This window comes from Gadus chalcogrammus, chromosome 5 (genome assembly GCF_026213295.1).
Source record: "Gadus chalcogrammus isolate NIFS_2021 chromosome 5, NIFS_Gcha_1.0, whole genome shotgun sequence".
Classification (NCBI taxonomy): Eukaryota; Metazoa; Chordata; class Actinopteri; order Gadiformes; family Gadidae; genus Gadus; species Gadus chalcogrammus.
The window spans coordinates 8,676,054-8,703,921 of NC_079416.1; the positions used below are offsets into that span (position 1 = coordinate 8,676,054).

The 27,868-nt window shown below is 44.2% G+C and overlaps 1 protein-coding gene across 3 annotated transcripts in view; it reads right to left on the reverse strand.

The window, feature by feature from the left end:
• crybg1a (crystallin beta-gamma domain containing 1a) overlaps positions 1–27,868 on the reverse strand; it is a 43,122-nt gene that overhangs the window by 1,838 nt on the left and 13,416 nt on the right. Inside the window, exons 2-21 of one of the 3 annotated variants that reach the window (XM_056591298.1) lie at positions 27,710–27,851; positions 22,427–23,814; positions 20,498–21,432; positions 11,365–20,261; positions 10,830–10,871; positions 10,620–10,738; positions 10,229–10,406; positions 9,632–9,771; positions 8,814–8,940; positions 8,335–8,370; positions 7,207–7,400; positions 6,620–6,746; positions 6,118–6,263; positions 4,989–5,115; positions 4,688–4,717; positions 4,338–4,450; positions 3,647–3,779; positions 2,837–2,976; positions 2,369–2,492; positions 1,687–1,848 (exon numbers count right to left, since the gene is read on the reverse strand). In XM_056591298.1, the coding sequence (XP_056447273.1) occupies positions 1,687–1,848; positions 2,369–2,492; positions 2,837–2,976; positions 3,647–3,779; positions 4,338–4,450; positions 4,688–4,717; positions 4,989–5,115; positions 6,118–6,263; positions 6,620–6,746; positions 7,207–7,400; positions 8,335–8,370; positions 8,814–8,940; positions 9,632–9,771; positions 10,229–10,406; positions 10,620–10,738; positions 10,830–10,871; positions 11,365–20,261; positions 20,498–21,432; positions 22,427–23,814; positions 27,710–27,851 (13,300 nt within the window). Of the gene's footprint in view, positions 1–1,686; positions 1,849–2,368; positions 2,493–2,836; positions 2,977–3,646; positions 3,780–4,337; positions 4,451–4,687; positions 4,718–4,988; positions 5,116–6,117; positions 6,264–6,619; positions 6,747–7,206; positions 7,401–8,334; positions 8,371–8,813; positions 8,941–9,631; positions 9,772–10,228; positions 10,407–10,619; positions 10,739–10,829; positions 10,872–11,364; positions 20,262–20,497; positions 21,433–22,426; positions 23,815–25,022; positions 25,917–26,417; positions 27,683–27,709; positions 27,852–27,868 lie in introns of those variants that run through there. The other 2 variants (XM_056591300.1, XM_056591299.1) reach the window with 2 other exon arrangements.

A 27,868-nucleotide genomic window follows, 5' to 3' on the forward strand; every position in this document is an offset into this window, starting at 1 on the left:
ATTACCCTTTACTATAGAGCTACCAGCTGCACAGGAGAGCCCACACAGTACTAGCATTACCCTTTACTATAGAGCCACCAGCTGCACAGGAGAGCCCACACAGTACTAACATTACCCTTTACTATATAGCTACCAGCTGCACAGGAGAGCCCACACAGTACTAACATTACCCTTTACTATAGAGCCAGCAGCTGCACAGGAGAGCCCACACAGTACTAACATTACCCTTTACTATAGAGCTACCAGCTGCACAGGAGAGACCATACATGATTACCATTAGTAATGTATGGGCTCTCCTGTGCAGCTGGTAGCTCTATAGTACATTGTAATTTACTATTTACCATAAAACCTGCTGTAGTTCTATAGTAAATAGAAGTTTACTATTTACTAAAGAACCTGCTGTAGTTCTATAGTAAATAGTAATTTACTATTTACTGTAGAATCTGCTGTAGTTATATATTAGAACTACCAGCTGCACGGGAGACAATATTTTAGTAATATTGAAGTGTGTAGAATGTAGTAGCATCTAACGGCAAATTGCAACCAGCTGAACTCCCCCTCCCAACAACTATGGTGGCCTGCACAGGCCTATTTTGTGTAAGTTACCAGTAGGTTTTTTCGTCAATGACAGCATTTAGTAGCAAAGTGTCAACTGACACGATTCCTTCCATGGTCATATATTTTATGTTAGTGCCCTTTCACATTGCACGTTATTCCTTATTGCTTTAATGCTAGTCAAATAAATAAAAGTCATGGCGTCAATAACCCCTCCACAGTCATAAACGAACCATCAACACTGCCTGTTTTTTGTCTACAACTTCCTCCTGCCAGCTAGGGTTAGCACGCGCACGCACGCACGCACACACACACACACACACACACACACACACACACACACACACACACACACACACACACACACACACACACACACACACACACACACACACACACACACAGTGGTAGCTAGAATCAAGCCACATCTAAACCCCTTGATTTACATGAATAGGTACATAACAATAGCCTTGCACCTGCTGTTTCTCCATCAAATTCCAGTCAGTGGTTTCGGTTCGTATTTTTGACTAGATTGGTGACGCAAATTTCGAAAGCAAGTTAAGCTATGGAAATCATTCTTTTAGCGATGGGTCGATTTGGATTAGCACTCGACTAATTCAGTTCAGTGTTGATTAAATGTTGAATAAATTGTTAATTACATTTTTCGTAGGTTGTAGAACAAATGTCTGTATACCGTACATTTATTTTTATAATAAAGAGATGAAGAGTCATCTAGCGGATGAGGAGCCATCCGGTGTCCAAAAATGACATGTTATATCTTTCAATATCATTGTTATATTTTACATTTTTGTTTACTTCTATCAATTTTCAAATGTCGATCATCTCGCAGAGCTGAGAGATCGTACAACAGAAACGGCGTCCCCTCCGGCGAGGCTCCACCGAGGCGTGTGAAGGTGAATGTGAAGGTGAGCGTGAAGGTGAGTGTGCAGGTGCGTGTGAAGGTGCGTGTGAAGGTGCGTGTGCAGGTGCGTGTGAAGGTGCGTGTGAAGGTGAGTGTGAAGGTGAGTGACCTTGCAGGTGAGTGTGAAGGTGAGCGTGAAGGTGCGTGTGCAGGTGCGTGTGAAGGTGAGCGTGAAGGTGCGTGTGCAGGTGCGTGTGCAGGTGAGTGACCTTGCAGGTGAGCTGGCCGTGCTGGTAGAGCCAGAGCTGCTCGGCGCCGCCACCGCCCTCCTCCAGCGCCTGCAGCCTCATCAGCTTGATGTCGTCCAGGCTGCCCGTCAGCGTCACCACGCAGCCCGACTCCCGGCTCCGCAGGCGGAAGTAGAGCTGCCTCTGGTGGGCGGGACCACGCAGACAGACAGCAGCACATCATCAGAGGGAGTCACCATGGGCTAGCGATAGCACTGGCTCGACCCACACACAGCCGGCTGAGGCTTGTTCGAATAGCCTCGGGACTGGGAGGGTACATGAACCCATGGAGTGGATGGCATTCTGTACGGAAGCCCGTACTGCAAAGGTTCTGTATATGCAACACGTATACTTCAGTCGTCATTTGAGGGACGAAGCAATATCCTTTTTATGGTACATGCTATTATTCCTGTCTCTCAACAGACGACACTGGGCAGTGATGCAATTTTTTTTCAATGTTGTTCATGTCATTTATAAAGCATGACATATTCAGAAAAATGGACAGACAATTAAACTGACCTCTTGTTTACATAAATAAACAAAAATGTAACATCTGAAGTCAACCAAATATAAACGACGTTGCTACTAACAGGCTGGTCTATTCCATACCCAGTGGTTAATGCCGGGTTCAAAAACCAAACAGGAGCCCAGGTTTGATAGTTACCTGAAGTAACGGCCTCAGAGACCCCACTTGCTTCCAGCCGCTGTAGCCGTGCCAGTCCCCGATCTCATTGGGCAGCACCAGGATCTGCCGGCCGCGGTAGTTGCCCCCCTCGTACAGCACCCACCTGTGGAGAGCACCATGACCATCACGCTCCTCCACGTTTGGATTCCACTCACATTCAAACATGTACATATTTGTGTATGTATGACGCATGTTTATAGCGGTTATATTGAAAGCAGAGCAAATGCTGAATGAATCCGAGTGGCATTTTAAATCCTGAAGGTCAACCATCAAAATATGTAGAGTCATTGTAAAGTCAATAATAATAATATAATAATAATAATGTATTAATGTACCACGTTTCTTAATACTAAAAGACCCATTACAACATTGAATACTAGAGTTTAAAAAAATCTAAACATTTCAATAAGAATATATATTAAAACATTTAATTTAGCCGTTACGTACATTCCTCCGCCCACCGCTACGGAGCGCATGAGTGAGTCCAGGCCCATCTGCCGCAGGTTGACCACGCCGCTGGTCAGGGAGACCCGGCGACCCCTGCAGCCCAGCTTGCTGAACAGAGTGACCGAGGGCAGGGATAACTCCTGGACAGACGGACAGGGAGGTGGACGAAGAGGAGCACGATGAGGAACGGGACGACCAAAGGGTGATCGGACGTTCCATACGTGTGACGTTTCACTCAATGAAACCAGCGCTAATCACCGTCATTCCTTCACGTTCACTCCTCCTATTTATGGCTTCTTTCCATTGCAACCGCAAGGCGTCCTGGCACTTGCAGTCTTTTAAGCATTTGTACAACAGAAAATGCATCTCATAGCAATATCGAACCAACGTGATACAAATTCAATGTATTTATTTTTCCTTTATAGAACCCTCAGGACAAAACAAATTTTTTAAACTTCATAGTGTTCGAATTTGAGCGGAAACAGGGGGGTTAACTTACACTTTAAAAGCTATCACACACACACAACAAAGTTGTTCTAGTATGTAACCATGGGGATGACATGTCCCTTCTCCTTGCTCTCACCCCCATGGGATTCTATTGTCAGATTTCAATGTTTTCAAATCGATGTGTAATCGACTTTTTTCACTTAACCTTTAAGCCCCCCCCACACACATACACACACACACACACACACACACACACACACACACACACACACACACACACACACACACACACACACACACACACACACACACACACACACACACACACACAAACCCACACACAGAAGACAGAGAAGCACCCACATGTCCCGTGGTCTGCATGGAGCGGATGGCGGTGTCCCGGGCCAGGTATCCCATGGCCTCGGGGCTGGGGTAGTCCCCCTCCTCCAGAACATACATGTCCTCGGAGAACTCGGCACCCTCGTAGGCTACCCAACTGATGAAGACACACACACACACACACACACACACACACACACACACACACACACACACACACACACACACACACACACACACACACACACACACACACACACACACACACACAAACGCAAACAGTGCACACACACACACACACACACACACACACACACACACACACACACACACACACACACACACACACACACACACACACACACACACACACACACACACACACACACACACACACAAACACACACACACACACACACACAAACAGAGACAATCAAAACAGGGAATGAGTTAACCTAGCAATTGTTAGTGCTCTGCACTGGTTTCTATGAACATCATTGCTGTAGCGACAGCGATAGAGGGTTGTATCTCTTTATTCTAACCGATATGCTTATTGTAAGTCGCTTTGGATAAAAGCGTCAATGTAAATGCAATCAAAAGGAGACAAAACTCAAATTGATAGTACTTTATAATAGTAATGATGTATTTCTTTCATAATGAATTTAAAATAAGTCCTCAATTGAGTGTTTGAAGCAAAGCAAGCAGTTTATTTTACCTGCCAGCCTTCACCCTACAGGATTTTGGTATGAAGTCTTCGTCCAAGGCCCCCACACTGTCTTCTAAAACCACTTCCCTTCCCTTAAAGTCCTCCTCTGAATAGAGATGCACCTGTAACACACACACACCCACACACACACACACACACACACACACACACACACACACACACACACACACACACACACACACACACACACACACACACACACACACACACACACACACACAAAAGCACAGATGTACAAACAATGTTGAGATGGATCAGGAAAACTTGGCATCCATATGAAATGAAAGATGTTTACAATTTCTAGGAATCAATCACCCAATTGGTTAAGCAAAACTCACCTTGAACTTGCTCGCTACTGAAAAGTCATTCTGAAATAGCGAGATGCAAACCATTAAAAATATTGAATGATATGAATGATCAATCAATTTAATATGTAATGAATTAACGACACTTTACTTATTAATACAGCACTAATGAGTCGAGTCTAATGATTACAACATCACACACGTCACCAAACAGAATAGCTTACGTTTCAGTCTAATGCGGGGATTGAACCCAGGACCCCATGAGATAGGAGGGACGTACCCCTGAGACACTGAACTGTTAACAGCCTCTACATCATTCCCAGAGTCTTCCTACCTGGAAAGCGGGCTGTATGGACCCGATCCTGAAGGCCTGTGCTCCCCAGTCCTCGTGGCTTCCATACAGGCCTTTCTCCAGCACATACACCTCCCCGCTGAAGGCTGCCTTCTCAAAGGCCACCCACCTGCCGGGACACACAGACACACACACACGCACACACACACACACACACACACACACACACACACAAACACATAAAGACACGCACACATGCACGCACACACACACACACACACACACACACACACACACACACACACACACACACACACACACACACACACACACACCCACACACACAGACACACACACACACAAGGACACACAATCAAGGAGGTGAAGAAGAATCATCCTTTTTGCCAAAAGTGTGATATAATTACCAACTTGTGTGTAAACTTACTTGATTTAAATGTTAAACAGAACTCAGAGAGATTGCATCTTGTTTAAAGGTTGGATTTTTTTGTGTACACAGCAGTGATTCGAGGAAGGTTGAACGACGGTCTAAAACTAAAATGGTGAAATACGTTTTTTACCTAATCGGTTACAGTTTTCAAAGCTGACTGTCTGGCCTGTCTAAAATGCCCACAATCCTAGAAAGATCATTTGCAAATTAATGTTAAAACTGGTTCCAGCCCTTACAGTGGAACCAGCCCGACTGTATTAGTAAGTCTGCACCATTCTTTGCCCGGAGGTCTAGCGGTGTAAGCCAGTGAAACCAACTGGGGCCGGGTGACTTTTGATGCCTTTTACATCAAAGAAATCCTTGCCCCAAGAAATAATTTGTTGAAACCACTTTGTGTAGATTACAAGACTTTTGCCGCACCGTTTGTTCACGTGTACCTGAAGACAGGGTGTGGCACTCTGCATATTTGCGTTTATGGGCTGGCTGTAAAGACGGAACTTGGACACACACACGGCCAAAATCAAAGACAAAGGCATGTCTATAAACCTACGCATAAGGTAGACGTTGGCATGAGAACTTTGCCCTTATGATCACAGGTAAAACATGATATCTCCGTGTTGCTCGCCTGCGACCACATCACTGGTTGTTAACCACCCTTTGGGACTGCATTTGTGATACAGATCCTAAAACTTTTCTTTGGTTTTCAGACGGATCATAACTTACACTCCTCCCAGCACGTTGATGGACTGGGTCTTGGTACCAAAGTTTGTGCTCTCCATGGCGATGACGGGGTCCAGCAGGTCAACTTTGACCCCACGTTCCCCGAAGTTCATTTCACTGCATAGTTTGATGTGCGGTGACAGGAAGTCCTGAAGAAATGGAAAGAGTCGAAAAATGAGGCCTGTCAAGGTATCTGCAAACCAACTTGTGCTCTTTTCTATCCTTCAGAAAAAAGCAAATCCAAATCGCTCAAAATATCCTGTGATTTATCAACTGCTAAGCAAAGAAAGGCTGATAAACTCAACCATATGAACTTAATTACTTTACTACTATTTACACTAGTAGCATAACTCTTTTATTGTATAACTCTTCCTCCTACGTAGATAAGCCTGTCTCCTCTTTCAACTTTTATTGCCCAGAGCTACTCTGCGTCTGACAGAGTATTGGATTGACCAAACTCTTGATAAATACTCTGTGACGTTCATCCCCCGGGACGTTGTCTTACAGTGACGATGGGCCTCAGGGAGAGAAGGCCGTCCTCCGACCCGCCCCAGTCGCTGACATGGGGGTACTCGCCCTCCTCCAGGATGTACTGGCGGCCCTCCAGGTCTGCCTCGTCATAGCCCACCCACCTGGGAGGAAGGAAACCACCGGAGGAGCTTTAGGTTTAGGGCAGAACACTAAATACACACCTCTACCAGTATTAGTATGGAGAGTTTGAAACCGCCATTGTGATGCCAAGGAGAGTCATGTTAGGACAATATTTACACTATTTATACAGTGAAATAATTGTATTTTTAATTTGGGACAGAAGGTAATGTGTTTTGAAAATAGGAGGGTAATATAATTCTTTATTTCAGACCCAGGAGGATCCATATCAACACAAACAAATAAAAAAATAACCAAACACAGAGTAAAAAAAAAATTGTATTGATGAATGTATGAAAGAATGAATTAAGATTAGATTTGTTTATTTGTTCTTTTTTCTTACATTCCACCCATATCCTTTATGGTCATGACATCCTCACATAGGAATTCAGCAATAAGCAAATACTTGTAGTGCATTGACTTTACCAATACAAAAGCACTCACAGTCCAGCCAGGATCTTGAGGGAGCCCACCGAAGACAGGGCCCTCCTCGCTCCCCCGTCTCCGTCTCCCTCCTTCGGTCCTCCCTCCTCTGGCCTTTGCACCTCCGGCTCTGCGTCTCCTGCTAGCAGGTCGTACGCCTCTCTGTCCAGCTCCAGGCACCCCCCCTCAAATCCAGGCTTCTCAAAAACCAGGGCCTGAACAGGGACCAGAGCGTGTTAACAACGGGGCCCTAAAAGTATGTTACATTACCTGAGACAGTGTGGGTGTGTTTGCCTGTTTGTGTGTAAGTGCTTGCGTGCACACAGATATGCGTTTTTGTGTATGAGTGTGTGAGAGAGGGAGAGAGAGAGAAGTGTGTTTGCCTATGGGGTTGACCTTGGGTAGAACGCCAGCCATTCTTAATGGCTTTTTAAGTGCCAGTTACAGGGCACAACCTTAATGGAAGTATTTCCCACCTTTCTGTCAGTTCAATGTAGTACATGAGATAGTCCCCAAACTCCAAATAGATTTCAAAGAGCAGTCCGTCTCAGCAGGCAATGCCTGCATGTACTTAAGAAAATGCCATTGAACAAGCTACATTCAAATTATTTATACAAGCAATATTAACTAGTTGGTTAGATGGATGAGATCACAGTTAAGAGTATAATGACAGCTTCTCTTTCTTTCAGTATCTGTCATTAAAAGTGACTTAACTACGATTATTACTATCTATTTCTTGATATCGCTATTTCTTATAATTCGTAACAAATGCCCAAATGTAACCAAAGCCTCTGGAAAAACTAATCTTGACAGTGCGTCATGTACCCACGTAACCGTTCAGCCAGAAGGCACAACTAGATCCCGCAGCAGTTGACACTCATCACTGGGTTCAGTGTGTCGCAATAGATGAGCAATGGTCATGAAATCACAAGCTCTTTATGTTGCAAAACAACTCATTGTCAATTTTGTTTATATTTTCAAATGTTTTTAGATACAAGGACTACTTTCCCTTGGGCTACTACTGGACCCTTTACTGTGGGTTGCAAATTTGGATTCATTTGAATTGTTGAGACCTCATTAGATATTAGTATCTTCATTGGTATAAGTATCTACATCACTACTTCACATTTGTATTTTTTTCAAACTGACCTTGACTTCCTTGGGGTGTTCCACCTTTATTGGGCCCTGTGAGAAACAATAACATGATTTGTGAGTCAACAATAATAATAAAACATTGACATGTAGTACAGTCACATTACGGCCTCAAAAATTGCAAAAGAAAAACGTTCAATTCTTAATTTAATCATTTGTTTTATTTCTGTTGTTTCATTTGGTTCTGTGCTTATCATGTGTTTGTTAATACATTATGTATTGGGTGTATGTATGTATGTATGTATGTATGTATGTATGTATGTATGTATGTATGTATGTATGTATGTATGTATGTATGTATGTATGTATGTATGTATGTATGTATGTATGTGTGTGTGTGTGTGTGTGTGTGTGTGTCTGTGTGTCTGTATGTATGTACTGTACGTATGTACTGTGTGTATGTACTGTATGTATGTGGTGTGTGTGGTGTGTGTAATACATGGTGTAACCAAACATAGTGGTGTTCTTTGTGTTACCATGCGCAGGGCCCTCATAGAGCCGATGAAGGGCTGGTCGAAGCCCCAGGCCTGGGGACAGGGAAACTCCCCAGGCTCCAGCACTGCGAGCATGCCTTCGAAGCCGATGTCACTGTACACCAACCACCTGTTGGATGGGTAAGGGAAAACACCCAGTTTTAAGCAACATTATTGACCATAATGAATTATCTTGGTCTATTATATTTGTTCTGTTAGAATATATGTGTGTGTGTGTGTGTGTGTGTGTGTGTGTGTGTGTGTGTGTGTGTGTGTGTGTGTGTGTGTGTGTGTGTGTGTGTGTGTGTGTGTGTGTGTGTGTGTGTGTGTGTGTGTGTGTGTGTGTGCGTGCGTGTATATGTATAAACCCTACCAGAGAGCTGTAAAAAAAAAAATCTGCCTCTAGAAAACGAAGGAAGGTGCTAATTACTCTGGCTCTTCGCACCAGGAGAAAGCCATAAACCAAGCAACAAGGAGGCAAAACAGAGTAGCAGTTCACATTCTGTGGCTGTCACTGGCACAAGCCTGCATTTTGAATGTTGCACCGGTGTAAGAAAAAATACTGCTAGCTGGCTTTCACACTTTTGCGATACTTGTTTCGAATATTGCAGACAGAATAAACAGAATTAAAATATACATATATTTTTAAGTGACTTTTAACTTTAGCTTGTCCATTCACCCTGTAATTAGGATCACCTCTCTTTATTGACTACAACACAGTATTCAATGTTTGAAGGTGAACCTGCATCGGGTTCACCCCCAGACGCTCACTACCCGGTCCCTTCTATCAATATCAGTGGTGCTGTTTCAGCAGAACTTACACCCCGGACTGGACCTTGATGGAGCCGGTGGTGGGCGGTCTGCCGAAGGAGCCCAGCTCCACGGTGTCGTCGCAGAAGGACGTCATCAGGCCCATCCCGTTGACCTCAGCGAACATGTCGATGCGGGGTATGCTGTAGTCCTGTCAAATAGTGATGGAAATATCTTTTGAAACATGGCTTCATTAATGATGCTTTATGATCATATTTAAATATCTTTTAATAACTTCGCTTAAAGAAAAAAAATTGTCGACGCACTTATTGTATGTTGTACATCCTTGCACTAAAAAATAGTAATCATCATTGTGTAGCATCTTATCCTAGCTCTCTTTGTTGTATACGGGGAGTGGGTTAACCATTAATTGTTGGTGCTTAGCACTTGGTTCTATGAACCTCAATACTGTACCGACATCGATATATCGTTTCTCTTTCTTCTGACAAATGTCCTTATTGCACTTAATAAGTCCCTTAATGCCCTTAATGTAATTGTTATTATTTATATATCACAAAAAGGTCTACAAAAATTGCAGAACCTTAAGTGGCCCAGGGGAGAGTAGACAGAAACTACGTGAACGAAAATAAGCATGGACATTCACTCACCCTAACAACCAGGCGAATAGATCCTATCACCATGGGAGCAGTAGGAATGGGTTGGCCCCCGGGGCCGAGCGGCATGGGGGTTTCCTCCTCGGCCCACATATTCACTAGGTGATCTGTGGGGCCTTCCTCCAGAGCAATGGTGCGGCCCAGAAACCCAGGCTTTTCATACAGCATCCAGCTTTTTAAAACAAAGATGGCAGGAAATGTAACGCTGTCTTCACAGCACATTTTGCCAAAGGGCCTGCTCAAGCCTGCATTGAATTTCATTCATCATGTTGGTTGTACACAGAGCTAATCCGGATGTTTGACTACAGATCATACAGGTAACTTTCCACTTCAAAACGAGGCAGCAGGAATGTGAAACTACAGAAAACATGGTGGCACTTCCTACCATCCTCGTGTAACCTTGACGGAGATGATGGGCGACAGGGCCATGGCGGTGGCGTCCTCCTGGTCACAGAGGAGCTCGTAGGCCTGCCCTCCAAACTCCTCGAGCTCATGGATGACGATCTGAAACAAGAAGCATTAATATTGATACAATATATACCAACGATATATTGAGTATCACTATAGGTGAATGAAAAGGCCATTGGATTCCTACCTTTCCGGGTCTTTTGTGGAACCCTCGTGCTTCAAAAGGTTTCTAAAATGTAAACAGGGAACATTTAAATTAGGTTCAGCTGGAGTTCTTGGTTTTAATATTTGTTTTTATTCTATTTAAAGACAAGATTGTCCGCAACATTTATTTTCATGTGTTATTTTCTAGGACTAGCAACGTGTTTTTTCCATCTGTCTTCACATGCAAGAGTTTGTAACGCAGGTAAGCTTGGAATGTTAGTGTCTTCTATAAAACAAGCAATCAGTTCTGTTGCTAGGGGACTGGCAAGTTCATATCTCCAATGTTCTACAGGTCAGGACAACTTTACAGCCCCTAACACGTCAAAACCCATTCACCTACAAGAATTACTAAATTGTTGGTAATGAGCACGCCTAGGAAAGCCATTCCCTCTATGCACAGAGTTATCATACATTTACCATCCTACACGTGAACAATTATCGGTATCTAAAACCGAATAAACTCAAACTAAGTAAAGTCAAAAATAAAAGTTGAATTGCCAAAATATTAAGATTCTCACCTTAGGTTTGACAGCAGCGGCTCTACTTATAGGGATGTTCTGGAAATGTTTGTTTTTAGGGGTTAGTCCTGCAGTGCCCTTTAGTCCCTTGTCCACGTTAGCACTCTGAGCCGCGTCCATAACTGTGCCTGTAGCTGTAGCTTTGGCCTTTCCTGTGGGATGACTAGCCTGTGGGGATCCTTGCGGGGCCTCCGAGGTCCTTTTGTTGGTTTTCGGATTTTTCTCCAAATGATCCGGCAGCTTGATCTCAGGGAAGGACGGAAGGGAGGGAGGAGAGGAGGGGCTGACGAGTGAGTCACTGGCTGCACCTTTCCAAACACCCACAGCGGGCAAGCCTGTGTCTTTGCCTTTCGCGCCTGAACCACTTGGCTCCTTGCCAGACTGAGCTAAAGAAACAATCCCCTGTTTTCCCGGGGAAAGAATGCTGTCTCCTTGGCCAGATGCAGCTGTGCTATTTGTGGCGCTGACTTCCTCCCCGACTTTTCTGGTGGACTTGGGGGCGCTCCTCAAGCTGGAGAGGATAGATATCCTTTCTAATCTAGACTTAACCTTTCCAGGCTCTTCTTTGCTCCTTTCATCTCGCTGATCTTTGGTGCCTTGACTCTTCCTCTCCTCCTTGTCCTTCTCCTCAGGCAGCGCTTTCTCGCTGTCCCGAGCACTCGAACACTGCATGGCTTTGAAAATAAAGCTCTCTTCTCTTGCTGCACGTTTTGGTGGATTCTTCGCATCCCTGTCTTCCGATTTCTGCTTTATAACCTGAGCCGGTGACAGGTCCCTGTAGTCTGGTGTTTGTTTCCTCAGGCCAAACGTGAACCGGGCCGGGTCAAGCACTGTCTCCATACGGTCTTCCTTGATGGCCGGTAGAGCAAACGGTGAAGTCGAACCTCTGATATATTTAAGCTTCCTCTTCTGAGGATGCGAGAAAGGAATACTTCCCTCCTTGATACTCCTGATGAGGTCATCAAAAGGCTCTGTGTCTGGCCGTCTGTCGTGTTCCTCCTTATTGTCAAGTTTGGGTCCTCGTTCTACATCTAACCAGCTGGAGGGCGTGTCTGTGTGGCTGAATGGCAGTGTGGCGGTGGCCTGTGTTGATGACTCATTCGTTTTCCCTACATCTGTGGCGCTTCTCACCACGCTCTGAGCTTTTTGGGCTTTTGATTCATGTGTAGGTTCTGTCTGTGGTATGATGCTGTTCTTTGAGGCAGCACTGTGTTTTTGTTGGATGTTTTTGTCCTTCACTCCCGTGGCTTTGGTACAAATAACTGTCTTTTGATTTTGTGCATCTGCGCTCATCTTATTTGGATTTTTCAACAGATCTCTTTTCTCTTCAACTTGGTCTTTTTGATTCTGTTCAACTGCGTTGGAGGTGAATGTGGGTTGTGGTTTAAAGTCAACAATAGGCCCCGTTTGTTCAAGGACAGGTTTCCTATTATCTCCCTGTGCTTTGCCTTTCCTCTCCTCCACAAGCCTGTTTTCTACTAATGGTTCTGTAACCAGTCTAAAGTCCGACATTGCGTGTTTGGCGTCTATTGATAGACCAGGGGGTTCAACAGGTTTTATATTCTTCTTATCTTGGGGTTCATTATGGGGTTTTGTTGTATTTATGGGGTCCTGCTTAGGAATAACTTTAGGATCTTTATCCCTTACTAAGATATCAACCCCCATGTTGGCTGTTGATGACGTACCAGTTTGCACTTCTCCCATGGCAAATCCAACCTTTTGAACATCAGTGTTCATGGCTTTTGGTTTTTGTATCGAAACCTTGTCAAAGACTGTGGTTTCCGTTAAGAATATGTCAGTTTTGTTTGGTGTTTTCTCTGTAGTGTCTTTCAGCTTTTCATGTTTTAATGGAATGCTTTTTGGTCCCTGTTTAGTGAGGGTCTTAGTGTCAGTAGTGGTCACTTTCGATGTGTGTGGGGACTTCATCTGTGACTCTGAGCTTTCCTCTGAAAGAAGCTTGGGTTTTGATTTAACTATGGTGACCGTTTTTTCAATGACAGGATTTCTTTTAGCTCCCTTTTCTTTGCCCTTCCTCGCCTCCACCAGAATGCTTTCTACTATTGTTTCTGGACCCGGCCTGAAGTCTGAATTTGAGCATTTGGATTCTGTTGATGGACCAAAGGGATCCACTTGTTTTATATTCTTCTGATCTTGATGTTCAATAATTATGGGGTCATGCTTAGGAATAGCTTTATGATCTTTATCCTTTGCTGAGGTCTCAACCCCTATAATGTATTTTGATGACTCATCGGTTTTCCTAGCTCCTTTTCCAAATCCATCCTCCTTAGCCTCAGTGCTCATGGGTTTTGAATCCATTTTAGAGACTGGTGTTTTCTCTGAAACTTTGTCAGCTTTATTTGGTGTTTTATCTGTAGTGCATGGCAGCTTTTCCTGTTTGATGGAAATTGGTTTGGATACCTGTTTAGTGAGGGTCTTCGTTTCTTCTTGAATGGCAGTAGTGGTCGCTTTGGATGCGGGTGTCGTCTTCATCTGTGACTCAGAGCATTCCTCTGAAAATAGCTGGGGTTTTGAATCAACTATAGTGACCGTTTGTTCACCGACAGGCTTCTTATTTTCCCCTGTTTCTGTGCCTTTCCTCTCCTCCACAAGACTGTTTTCTAAAACAGTTTCTCTTTCCAGTCTTGAGTCAGACTTTGGATGATTGGCTTCAGCAGAGGGTTCCTCTGGTTTAGGAATCTCATGACCTTGAGTTTGAGTAACGATGGTCTCAATCTCCTGCTTAGGACGGTCTTTAGATCGAATTGAATCCTTTACTGCAACCTCAGTGTTCAAGGCTTTTGTTTCTTGTGAAGATTCCATCACTAAGACTGGTTTCTCGGTTAAAACTTTCTTAGAGTTGCTTATTTTATCAGTGTCTTTAAACTGTTTAGTGAAGGACTGAGCTTCCTCCTTCAGACTAACTTTAGAATTTGTGTCCTTTGCTGTGTTCTCAGCCCTCAAAATTGGTGACTTCATCTGTGAATCTGTGTTTATTTTCTCCTGTCTTCGATTTTTATCACAATCCCCCTTTGGAACATCAGTGCTGATAGCTCTACTTTCTTCCTTTGCATTTACCAGTGCATCTGGAGCTCTCTCAGGTTCAGGAATCTTCTGACCTTGACCTTGAATAATGATGGTCTTAATGTCCTGCTTAGGACTTTCTTTAGATATTGAGTCCTTGACTGTGGCCTCAGTGTTCAAGGTTTTTGTTGCTTGTGACGATTCCATCACTAATACTGGTGTCTCGGTTAAAACGTCCTTAGCTGTGCATGGTTTATCTGTAGTGTCCTTCAACTGTTCATTTTCAATTGCTTCTGGTTTGGATTCCGGTTTAGTAAAGGTCTGAGGTTCCTCTTGAGTGCCAGTAGCTGTCACTTTCGATGTGTGTGGGGACTGCATCTGTGAATCTAAGCTTACCTTTGAAAAAGGGGTTGAATCACCAACAGTGACAGTTTGTTCAAGGACAGGCCTCTTAATTGCTCCCTGGTTTGTGCCCTCCTGTTCTTGAATAATTATGGGTTCCTTCTTCGGACTAACCTTAGAATCTATGTCCTTCGCTGTGTTCTCAACCCTCAAACTGTCTATGGAAGACTCCTTCAGCTTTCCACCGTTCTTGAAATCCACTTCCTGTTTAGAGGTTGACACAATCTTAATATTGTCAGTGGATACACTACATTTGTCCATGTTTTCTGTGTTTATCTCCTCCTGTGTTACAGTTTTTTCACAATCTCCCTTTAGAACATCAGAGTTGATAACTTTACTTTCTTGTTTTTCATTTGCCAGGGAATCTGGGGCTGTCTCTGGTTTAGGAATCTTCTGACCTTGACTTTGAATAACGATGGTCTCAATGTCCTCCTTAGGACTATCTTTAGATATTGAGTCCTTCACTGTGACGTTAGTGTTCAAGGCTTTTGTTTCGTGTGACGATTCCATCACTAATACTGGTGTCTTGGTTAATACTTCCTTAGCTCTGCTTGGTTTATCTGTAGTGTCTTTCAACTCTTCATGTTGTATTGGTGTTGGTTTGGATTCCGGTTGAGTGAAGGTCTGAGGCTCTTCATGAGTGCCAGGAACTCCCACTTTTGATGCGCTTGGTGACTTCATTTGTGAATCTAAGCTTTCCTTTGAAAAAGGTTTTGAATCACCCACAGTGACAATTTGTTCAAGGACGGGCCTCTTAATTGCTCCCTGTTGTGTGCCTTCCTGTTCTTGAATAATCACGGCTTCCTGCTCAGGCCTTACTTTGGAATCTGGGTCCTTTGCTGAGGTCGCCATCCTTAAAATGTCTGTTGATGACTCAGGAGTTTTCCCTGCTTCTTTTACAAATGCATCCTTCTGAGAGTCAGTGTTTACAGCTTTAGTTGTTTGCGTTGAGTCCATCTCCAAGACTGGTGTCTTGGTTTCCTCTTGAGTAAAGGTCTTGATTTCATTGGTCGTCACTTTCAATGAGTCTGTTGATTTTTGTGAGCTCTCCATTGAAAGGACAATGTCATCTCCTTTTCTCTCATTTTTGCAGAGCTTTTCAGTTGTCAGTGAATCCTCTTTCTTGAAGGCCATAGGTTCCACAGAGGATATACATTTAATCTGGCTTTCTGTGTTTATCTTCTTGCGTGCTGAATCCTTTGTATCCTCTTCCTTTGGAACATCTGTGCTGATTTCAGATTTTTGGATCTCCTGATCTTGGCCTTCAACAATAATGGTCTCCTGCTTTGGACTCAATTTGGAATCTGTGTCTTTCATTGAGGTCTCAACCCTCACAATGTCTGTTGATGATTCAGCAAATACATCCTTCTGAGTATCAGTGTCCACAGTTTGTGTTTTTTGTGATAAGTCCAATACTGAGATTGGTGTTTCCGTTAAAACTTTGTTAGCTTTGTCCTGTGTTTCAACTGTTGTGTCTGTCTTCAAGGCCCCCGAGTCCTGGATTGTGCTTGACACAATGGCAATAGTTTCAGAGAATGTACTCATTCTGTCCTTGATTTCTGTGTCCACTTTCTCCTCCACTAAATCTTTCTTACTATCCTCCTTTGGAACATCACTGCTGATATCTGTCATTTTTTGTGTTGAGATATCCAGGGAGTCTGGGGTCTTCACTGGTTTTGAAACGCTCTCGTCTTCACATTCAATAACAGCGAGTTCCTTGAAGTCCTGCTTTAGACTAACTTTAGAATCGGTGTCCTTTGCTGAGGATATACTACATATAACCTTGCTTTCTATGTTTATCTTCTCGTGTGCTGAATCCTTTTTATAATCCTCCTTTGGAACATCTGTGCTGGTAACGGTCATTTTCTGTGTTGTGTTCACAATGGAATCTGGGGTATTTTCAGATTTTTGAATCTTCTGATCTTGGCCTTCAACAATAATGGTCTCCTGCTTTGGACTCAATTTGGAATCTGTGTCTTTCATTGAGGTCTCAACCCTCAAAATGCCTGTTGATTCAGCAACTACATCCTTCTGAGCATCAGTGTCCACAGTTTGTGCTTTTTGTGATGAGTCCACCACTGATTTTAGTGTCTCAATTAAAACTTTGTTAGCTTTGTTCTGGGTCTCGTCTGTTTTGTCTGTCTTAAAGGCCCCCGGCTCCTGGATTGTGCTTGACACGATGGCAATAGTTTCAGAGAATGTACTCATTCTGTCCTTGATTTCTGTGTCCATCTTCTCCTGTCCTAAATCTTTCTTGCAATCCTCTTTCGGAACATCTCTGCTGATATCTGTCATTTTTTGTGTTGAGATAACCAGGGAATCTGGGGTCTTCACTGGATTTGGAACGCTCTCATCTTCACATTCAATAACAGCGTGTTCCTTGAGGTCCTGCTTTGGACTAACTTCAGAGTCTGTGTCCTTTTCCAAGGTCTCATGCCCCGAAATGACTGTTGATGGCCTCTGTGTTTTTGCTGCTTCCTGAGCATCAGTGATCCTGGCTTTCCTTTCTTGTGATGAGTCCATCTCTAAGGCTGGAGTCTTTGTTAAAACTACATTAGCTTTGTGTTGTTTTTTATCGCTAGTGTCTTCAAACTGGTTTGATTCCTGTTTGGTAAAGACCTTGGATTCTTCTTGAGCATCAGCACGCATCACTTTCAATGTGTGCGTTGATTCCATCTGTGATCCTGACCTTTCCTTTGACAATATATTGTAATTTCCTTTTCTCTCATTTTCATTAAATTTTTCAGTTATAATTAAAACGTCTTTCTTGAGGGCAATCGATTCTTTTTTAGTGCTTGATGTGACTTCTTTGTTTTCAGAGGATGAAGTTCCTTTGTCCTGGAGTTCTGCATTGATTTTTCCAAAGTCTTCCTTTAGAACATCAGTGCCGATAGTTGTCATTTTTGGGGTTGCGTTCAGCAGGGAATCTGGGGCAGTCTCTTGTTTTGGAATCTTCTGATCTCGACTTTGAACAACGATGGTCTCGATGTCCTGCTTAGGACTAACTTTAGAAACTGTTTTTTGAATCTCTAGATCCTGACGTTCAATAACTATGTGGTCCTTCTTATGACTAACTTTAGAATCTGTGTCCTTCGATGAGGCCTCAAGCCCTGAACTGACTGTTGACGACAGCTGTGTTTTTGCGGCGTTCACAGCTCTTGTTTCTGAATCCATTATTAAGACTGGTGTCTCTGTTGAAACTTCATTAGCTTTGTGTTCTCTTTTAGCTGTAGTGTCTTTGTTAGATTCCTGTTTAAGAACAATTTGGGTCTTTTCTTGAGTATCAGTAGTCATCACTTTCAATGTTTTTGTTGATTGCGTCTTTGAATCCGAACTTTCAATGGATAAACTACTTTTGTCCCTGTTTTCTGTGTTTATTTTCTCCTGTCTTTGCTCTTTTTGACAATCCTCCTTGCAAACATCAGTACTGATAGCTGGCTTTTCTGTTGAGTTAATTCTAGTGGCATCTAGTGTTACCTGGCTATCTTTGATTTCGGGCATGCTGTTACCTTCATTAAATGGCATGGAATCTGGTTTTGGGCATTCTGAGTTCTGTGTCGCTGGGATCCGGACTTCATTGTTAAAAACAGGCATTGATTCCTGCCTAATCTGTATTGTGGATGATGGCACCTGCTGGTCTTCTTGCACTGTGTTTGTCTCGTCACTCTTCACATTATCTTTGATGCAGACTTGTGTGGAATTAATCTCCCTGCTCATGGCAGTTGTAGCCATTAAACTTGATTTTTCAACATGGTCAGCAACGTCATGTTTCTGATCTGCAGTGACCGAGCTGACAGTCTGGGGTTTCTGCTCTGATTCAGAAGCTGCCTTTGGAATGACATCAAGGATATTCTTTGATATTGTTGTCACTTCCTCTGCTCGAGTTTCCACCGCCAAGGCATCATGTTCCCTGCGACTGGTCTTTTGGTCCCCTTCCTCTGAGCTCTCATTCATCTTGTCATTTTGCTTTGAGTCTTTCTGTAATGTTGCATGCTCCTGAGGCAAAAGCTGTGAGTCTGAAAGCATCTCTTTATCCAAATGAGTGTCTGTTAATTCAGTGGATCTCTGAACAATTGTAGCCTGGCTAGCTATTGACGTTCTGTCTATAGCCTTCACCACTGTCAAATCAACCGTTGTCATCGGCATTCTATCCTTTTCAAGCACCGCGTCTGTGTTTGGTATGTCAGAAAATGTGACGTTTTTTGCTTGAATCCCGATAGATGGGATGGTTGGTTGTTCTTGGGTTGACATTAAATTATATTTTATTCCATCAGCCTGTTGATCATCTAAAGATAGTTGAGAAGGCCCATTACTTTTATTTGTCGCCTCACTTTGTGAAACTAGCTTATGCATAGCCTGACCTTTGGTTGTGAGCGAATCATTGGCTGCAACACTATCCTCATTGGTCTTAGTGTCAATATAGGTTACTTCTGGTTTGGTAAGTATATTATTTGCACCATTATTGGAAGATATTTTGTCCTTAGCTGACACAGCAGCAAGTCCAGAATGGCTTTCATCCTGTTTTGCTTCTATTATTGTCTCTGGAGTGACTTTGTCATTTCCTTTGGCTTCATGGTATTCCGGTTGTAATACACTTTTCTCAACCTGGTTAGGTATACTCTCTTTGATATGTGAACGTTTTTTAGGTTGAGTTTTTGTTAACATCTTTGCTTCACGATCCTCTTCCTGACTATAAGTAGGGGCGTCATCCACTTGCTCATCTGGTTTTTGATCTCTCATTGGATGTACATCTTCAATACAGGGCACCTTTTCAGTTACCGGGGCCAGGGATATCGTTGCTTGTATCTGAGGGCTTGTGGTGAGAACAGCATAATCCTTTTGTGTTGTTGTAACGATGGTAGATTGTTCTTCTGTATGGTTGCTTACATTAACTACTGATGCATGTTCTTCGCCCCCCCCTTTGTCTGTAATTCTGTCGGTCTCAGCTTCACTGACTGCTGAAAGGCCGGCAATAAGTTGTGACTTTTCTTTTGTGTCCTGGGAAGAGCTAGTGGTGGACATATCATCTGTAGGGGCTGCCTCTGAATCAGACTGAGATGGTAGTAATGCATCACCATTTGTGCCATCCTTCTTCTGGCCTTGTACCTCACTGACAACATCCTCAATGAGCTTGAACGGTTCATGATTCGTCTTTGTAGGAGATAGACGTTCTGTCCTTTCTGTCAAAGAATCAGTAGAGGAACCCCCTTTTTTTGTCTTGGAAATGTGACCTTGTATCTTCTGCCGTGCCATTTGAGGCTTGCTCGAAGGACTCGAGGGCTTGGTTGAATCACTCTGTGTGCTTTTAGTGCTGTCATTGATAGTGTTAGATGGGACTAGATTTGGTTTTTTGAGCTTAAATGATGGAGTTTTCTTGGATGGCGTGGTAGATATGTGTGTCTCAGCGTCAGTCTTCCCCACCATTATTTTATTTTTGGAGAGTTGCTCAGGCAGGAGGGTAGCTATCTTTGTTTCTGTTGAAAAAAAAACATGACCTTTTAGCTATTACACACAGCTTCACAAAACAATAAGCATAAGAGTGGAAGTAATATAAATCATTTAAACTAATACAATTTTCATTGAAAATAACAAAAAAGACCCAAGTATTTTATGTCGAAGTGAATGTGCATCTAAAAATAGTGGACTGAAAAGATTCAATTGTATAATATAGCAACAACATATAGTGAGGTAAACAAGGGTCTTTCCCTACCTTTTTCAGAACTTCTGTGGTCCTGAGTTTGTGTCCCTCCAGTGATCACCGGCTTATTTTTGCTCCCAGATTCTGCTTCAGCAACACCACTCTTTGTGTTTTTGGTGTTGCTGGTCATTCCGTCACTCCTCTGCTTTGCAGGTGTAGTAATTGGCAGCCGGCTCTTTGATGGTACAGCCTCCACCTGCACCTGGCCCGGCTTTTTACCACCTGTGTTGTCTTTGTCAGTGGATTGGGGCTTCACAATAGTCCTCTGCTCGTGGATTTTCTCCAGGCCATTAACCAGTTTCGCCGAGCTTTCGTCCTCGGCCTTCCTTTCTTTGCTGTGCTTTGTGAGCATAGACGGTGCTTTTGTCGGCGAAACGTCTGTTGCCTGAGCTTTGGCCGACTTGCTATCCTCTAAACTTGGCCTTTTAACCTTACTAGTGACTGCTTTATGTTTAACCAGCGGTTCTTTTGACTTGTGTGTCGTGGGACTGACCACGGACACTGAGATGTCCGGTGCAGCGGTTTTGTCCGGTGTCACTGGAGACTTAGGTTCGCTCTCGGATGTTGTCTTCTTGGGGATTCTAGATTTAATGCCAGTTGTGGCTGCATGCACCGGACTGTCTTTGCGCTTGATTGACTGCATAGTGGTGGTCTCGTCTCGGAGTGGCGTTTCTCCAGAAGCGTCCTCTGCGGACGTCTTTCCCTTTTTAGCCCTGGCTCCCGCCGTTTCCGCCATGCCACGGCCACCAGATATGACGGATGGCCTGCTCTCCTTCTCCGCTTTGGCGCCTCCTCTAGGGGCGGATGACTTGGCGGGCCCCTTGTCCCCTCCAGTTTGTCCCCTTGATTTGTTTATGGACATGTCAGAGGTCGGTGAGGTTTCTTTATTAGTGCTGGTTTCCGTGGCAGCATCAGGTTCTTGGTTGGTGCTTTCCAGTCTTGTTTGTCTAAAAAGAAAAAAAAGAAAGAGACAGCGATAAGGAATTATTTTATTAAGCATTAATAACTTGACTTCACTGCCCAGTCTGCAGTGGACACTGAAGTGAAATGAGGACACAAGCTCATCTTGAGATGAATATGAACCAGGGAATCATTAATTTGACAGTGTAACACATACACAAGGGCTGCAAAACGGGGACGTTTAAACATGAAAACTGACAATAATATAAAGGTATTGTTTTTCGGGTACTAGTCTCAAGATTTAATCTTGTATATTATGATGTGATTTGAACTGTTTATCATGTTCATGCATTCGGTAACTTTATGCATCTAGTATTGCATTTTAATTTATCTTTCTAACAAAGTAAATGACCAAATCCTGCATTTGACTGTGGCTGCAAATCTATATATATTTTGGTTTAGAAGAGTTATCTCACTGTTTGTGCACTATGTCCTCTATGTGTAGACAGGTGTATACAGGTGTACATTTAGACAAATAGTAGACAAATAGCCTCTCGGTAGAAGTCACAAATCAAGTTCTCTTATTGCTGACTAAGGTAAATGAAGACAAAATAGACACAATGGGTTAAAAGCTGGAATAGTACAATGTTATAACATAAATATCAGCGCATGACCAGTTATTCACCAGTTATTCAATAGTGCTCCTTTAATCATTTGTACCAAGGTTTTCCAAGTTTTATCTATGCTGAATACATCTCAATGAATTAGTGTTTGATGGTTTAAAGTAAAGTGTGGTCTAATGTGAATTCATCCATTTTTCAGTGGAAGAAATTTAAGCCGATTAGCAATACCCATGTATTGTTCCCTATGAACATAAAAGGGTATGGGAACTTAAATATCAGGTTACATGAGGATCATTTTCTCCCTCTCTCTGTTTCTCTCTCTCTCTCTTTCTCACTCTCTCTTGCTCTTTTCTCTCAGGTTAGGTTCCTGCAGAAAAACAATGTTAAACAGAAGCAAAACAAAGTTATTTTAACTCACCGTTTCAGCTTGGTTGCCTCGACGACACTCTGAGTCGAAGCCACGCTGTGATCCCCCCTCTTTGGACCTTTCCCCGCTGGCTCCGGCCCCGGCTCAGGCTCGTCCGCTTCGGAACTGTCCTGGCTCACAAACACCTTCTTGGCGAACACCTTCCCGGACAGGTTGACCGTCCTGCGCGTGACGTGTGGGGGCTCCTCGCTCCTCCTCGCGGAGCTCTTCCCGGGGTCTGGCCCGCCGCGGGGGCTCTCCGGCCGCTCTGGGCTTGCTTCTGTTCTGGCCTCCCCGGTCTCCGCGGCTGCCTTGGAAACCTTGGACTCTGGCGACATGCCAGAGAGCTCTGCGATCTCCAAGGGAGGGAGGCGGTCGGTCGTGTCGGTGCCTCGAGGCCACTGTTCCTCGACGGGAACCACAGTGGCATGCACGGCGATCAAGGGAGGGGAGTCGGCTCTGAGGGCCTCCTCCCTCTCCCCCGCCCCTTCTTCCTCCTCCTCGTCGGCCAGGTCTGCCTCCACCCGTATGGCTTTGTGCAGCAGCGCCGGAGAGGTGCCCCCCTGCTCATGTTCCCCCCAGGCGGAGTCCTGCCGCTCAGCGGTGGCCGTTCCGTGCAGCCAAGAGAGGACGCTGGTGGATCTGTAGCCGACGCTCTCCGAGTCTGAGCCGGACGAGGTAAGAGGGAGGCGAGGGGAGGTTACTTCCTTCAGGGACGCGCCGGGATCGTCCGATTTCAATTTAAGAGACTTTAGGGACGCGACACTTATAGAGGTGAGGTTGTGGGACTTGACCGGCTCGGACATCTTGGAGCTCACCCGGACTTGGACAGACTTTGAGTGTGTCCGCTCGGACGGCTTCCCGTCCTTCATGTTGGCCGCCTCCTCCTCCAGGTGGAGCTGCAGCCTCTTGCTCACCTCCTGCACCACCGAGTCCATCAAGCCGGGCTCGCTGCCCGACCCCGTGTCCAGGAACGAGACATGGGCCCCGGGGATGGGGGTGGCGTCTCCGGATCCCTGCTGCGCGACGCTGCTGCTGCTCACCCGGCACACGTGCACCTCCCTCACGCTGCCTCGGCCGCTGCTGTCGCTGTCGGCAAACGGGACCTCTCCCCCGTCTTCGTCGAACGCCAGAGTGGACCGGCTGCCGGTGAGGTCCAGGGAGACCCGATCCAGATGCTGCTTCAACGCCGGTTTCCGCCGGGGGGCTTCGTCATCCCGCCGTGACGGGGTGGGCGTCTTCAGCCAGTCCTCCTGCAGGGGGCTCTGCGGGGAGCGCGGGGACGTCGGGGAGGTCGGGGTGCTCTCGCCGTCGCCGGGCTGCTTGCTCTGGCTCTTCTTCTTGCGGGGGCTGAAGAAGTTGCTGATGCGACCAAGCACCCCCTTCTTATCTTCTGGATTCTGCAAGAAGGAAGACAGCAGAGAGGCAGGGGTTAGAGAACACGCTGCTGATATTCAGACGACCACTGGTCAGACTGGCAGGGCTGTTTGATTCTGGTCCTGCTCAAACAGACAGCAGAACACAATGGATTGATTTCTATATGCTTTATGAGAATAAGGTAATACGCACGACTTGCGGCCATAGTAATTTGTTGTAACTTCTTGAAAGAAAGGCCCAAAATAAGTATGAAGGAGGGTATAAGATGAATAATTTGAGCCAAGGTGGTGGAGTTGAGTTATAGTGTTCGCAGCTCCACACCTGCACAGGATGCGGAACACTGCAGAGCGGCTGGTGTTGAACCTAACTAGCACATGTCATGCCAAACAGGCTTCTTCCTGCAGCTGCTAGCATCAACTTCAAACCCTCGATGCTGGTGGGCTCCAGACTTGCACCCAAACCCCAGCACATCTCTGATCCGTTCCTCCTGTCGAGTGTTAAACTGCGCCCGGTGCTGCCTACACTGCATGGAACCAGGTCTTCTGATGGGCAGAACCTTGATAGTGGAACGACCTACCAAGGATCTGCAGTATTCCTCCACATCCTCCAAATAAAATGCTCTGTATCTCTAAGATGTAATTGTTAAGCACTTAAGTACCAACAACAATACTTTTTTGCGGTGCGTTTTGTGAGACAATCCACCCTGTTGTTGTTGTTTTTTTTACTTGCTCGTGCTGCACACTAAACTTTTGTTGTAGTTATTCCCATAGTTGAGAGAATGATTTTAATGTTCTCAGTCTCAGGTATTCAGTCTTCTGGATCAAAGTGTCTGCTGAATGATAAATGTAAATGTATTTGTAAATGTATTACAGCTTTTTACATAGCAATATGATAATAAGGTTTGAACAGGTGCCTGTACTTCTACTTTTAGAACGGCTGAAACTTGAGCTCACTATTTACAATGTTGATATTATTTTCAAATATTGACTTTTTCAAAGTCCAATTTTTTAGCATTTCACAAATAAACCAGGTGATTTACAATCTCACAAAGAGAAGGAAGATAATCCACAATGAAAATCCCCCCAAATCCTATGGAAAAGTTGTAAGCAAGAAATCCAATTCTTTGTTGAAACAGAGAAGTCCTGGCGGTCTGTTGCTACAGTCTAGCCGGCACACGTTTGAACGAGACGCACATACTCTCGCAAATATGAAAAACACAGAAGTAACATACCATATCAGCTCTCCGGAATCTAATTGTAATCTGATCCGAACCTGTCTGAGAACTACAATAGATCCAAACGTCCTCTTTACCGGCAACATAGGTTAATAAATAAATAAATACAAAATGAAATCCGACAGCAGGAGAGGTAGATTAATGGTTATCTAATCACAGCCTTTAGAATCCGATAATGTCAAGACCGGCTGATAAAAAAAAAAAGGGAGCCAGTGTCCAACTCTTGAATACCATATTCCACAAGAAGTAAAAGACCGCCGTCCTCACTCCCGCAGAACGCCCACCGAGCAGCGTCTGGAAGCCAGCAGGTCGTGTTTGTCTGGGATCTGTTCCCTGTAAAGCCTGGGTCTGGTTTTAGGTGGACACCGTCCCTCCAGGGCATGGGGCCATTTGCATTCGCAGCGCGGATGTGAGAGAACACCTCACGGGAGCGCATGTCAGACACATGACTTGACGACCCAGTGATAATGTGAGGGTGTGGATGGGCCCGGGCACAATGGCCGCACCCCGCCTGATGCTAAAAGTAAAGCAGGAGTCAATGCGGCCATTCATCTCCTATACCGTATGAATCACCTGGCAACCAGCTGGTCTCAGTTGACTTATCGCAGAAATATGCGTAGGTGTGTATTGATTACAGTACTGCGGAGGATTATAGATTGTTACGTTTGTATCGTATCCTATTGGTTTGAAAAAGGGCTGATGGCAAAAGGATACTTTCTTAAACTAAGAGCTCATACCATAGCCATTTTTTATATTTATATATATCCAAAGCAGTCTTGAAAACTGGGCGGGATCTTCCTGCTTTGATAGTAAAATGTTTGTCTGACTGTACCTACGGTGGGTATTCAGTCAGCAAACAACACACACACACAGCGCGTGCCGGGGCTTTCCAGTTCATTTCTAAACAGAGCGTAACTGCATACCCACCCCGCCCCCCTTAATCCCCAATAACCCCTCCGACACACCTCGCCTTCCCACCCTGTTCTGCCCTTGTTTCGTTTTGTTGTTTTTGTGTCAGAGAAACATAAGTAACACAAAAAACAAGGCCTCGGGTCATATTTACCAAGGCTTGTACAACAGAATGCATCATGGGATTTGTTTGTTGGTACTCCGCCATATTGAGAGGACTCCTAAATCAACGTGAATATAAAGTTTAACTTAGGCTAACCAAAACGTAGTTTTGTCACGTCTCACATTAGAAACACAACAATGTCTCACGATGATGACAAATAATTTCACCATCATTATATATTATTAACTACACAATGACCAAAAAAAATACTTCTAGTAGAAGAATAACTAACTAACTAACTATAATAAAGATTCTAATGCTCGTCTTTTTCAAAAAAAATGGAGGCGGTCATTGCAATGTGAAACGTAATAAGAACATACCGTTAGTAGTCCATTGGTTATTGTTGAGAGTCCATTGGTTTTTGTTGATGTGGAGGTCTAAGTAAGTTTGCTACAACTGAATGCTCTAAGTGCAATGGTCCGACTATTGAGCTTATTCCTGGACATAATGTTAATGTTTAACCTTTTTATGCTTTAATTATTATGCTGGCTGGGATGGTGGTAACAGCTGTAAAATAAAGACAATATAAACATAAATACAAACGTGCCTGCACACACCCAAGCCTCAGCTGGTACCCATTTAGATGCTTTTGCTTTGATTCAAATCTATTTTTTAATTTTCCGTCCTTCAGAAGAGACGTAAAACCGCGGTCCTGACTCACTGAGGTCAAAAAAGATCCCAGGGCACTTATCGCAAAGAATAGGGGTTTCCCCGGTGTCCTGGCCCAACCAGGCTGATTCAATCTGGCCCCCTAATCATCCTCCTGTATAATTGGCTGACTCATTAATTCCCTAACTCTCCACCTCAAGCTGGTTTGTGGTGAAAATCTACACGTGCACTACACCTGAAGATTAGTATGGAGATCAGAAAACAAAAGGAGTGCGATAACAACTGTAAAAGTCGGTGGACATGTTTGTGATTCTTTTGTAATGTGCAACTTGTTGATGTTTCTAGCCTGAACGGCTTTGAGTAACGGGTTAGAATATTTCCAATAAAGTAAAGAACTCAATTGGCTTGACAAGCATTATGAGAAACATTATGTGGTATCACAGACAGCATTCATAAAAAAATAAAGGATTCCTACACGCATCTGCGCATCAGAGTTTGACCTACAGAGGAAGTGTCCAGGAAGACAGAGATTAGAAACAACATACATGACAAGGTGCATAAAAAGGGGGCAGTTTGAGTGCTTGAAACACAGCAACACAGACTTCCTGTAGTTTATGTCTACTAGACCATGAGTTACACTTTTTTCCATAGTGATCATTTTATCAATGTAATTGTCAAATTACATTTTACGTTGCCACATCTGCATTGGAATTATGCTGTAATTGGATCACTTCAGTTTCTGAGCTTTACAATTCATGACATATTTGAACAACATCTGTAGACAACAACCCCTGTTCAACACATTCCAAGCCAACTTGCAATGGTTTAAATGTTAGCCTCAGTGACACCAGAGAATGGTACAAAAGTCCTCAAAAGACTTTGTCAGCAACCTAATGCTATTACAATCAGAGAAAACGCCAGGAATCTGACCCCAACATTAGCAGTGCGTACAGCCGTACGGTCATAGTCTATGGTGCGGGGGGGCCGTAGTTCGTAGCCGTACCTTGTGGCGTTTGGAAGGCGAGGAGGGGCTGTTGGGCTGAGCCATGTCGAGGCTCATTATTGACGCCGACTCGCTGTTAAGGCCCCAGTCCGACTCTGTCATGTAGCTGCATTCTGTAGTCACGCTCATCTGGTCAAAGTTCCTGCATGAGATAGGCAG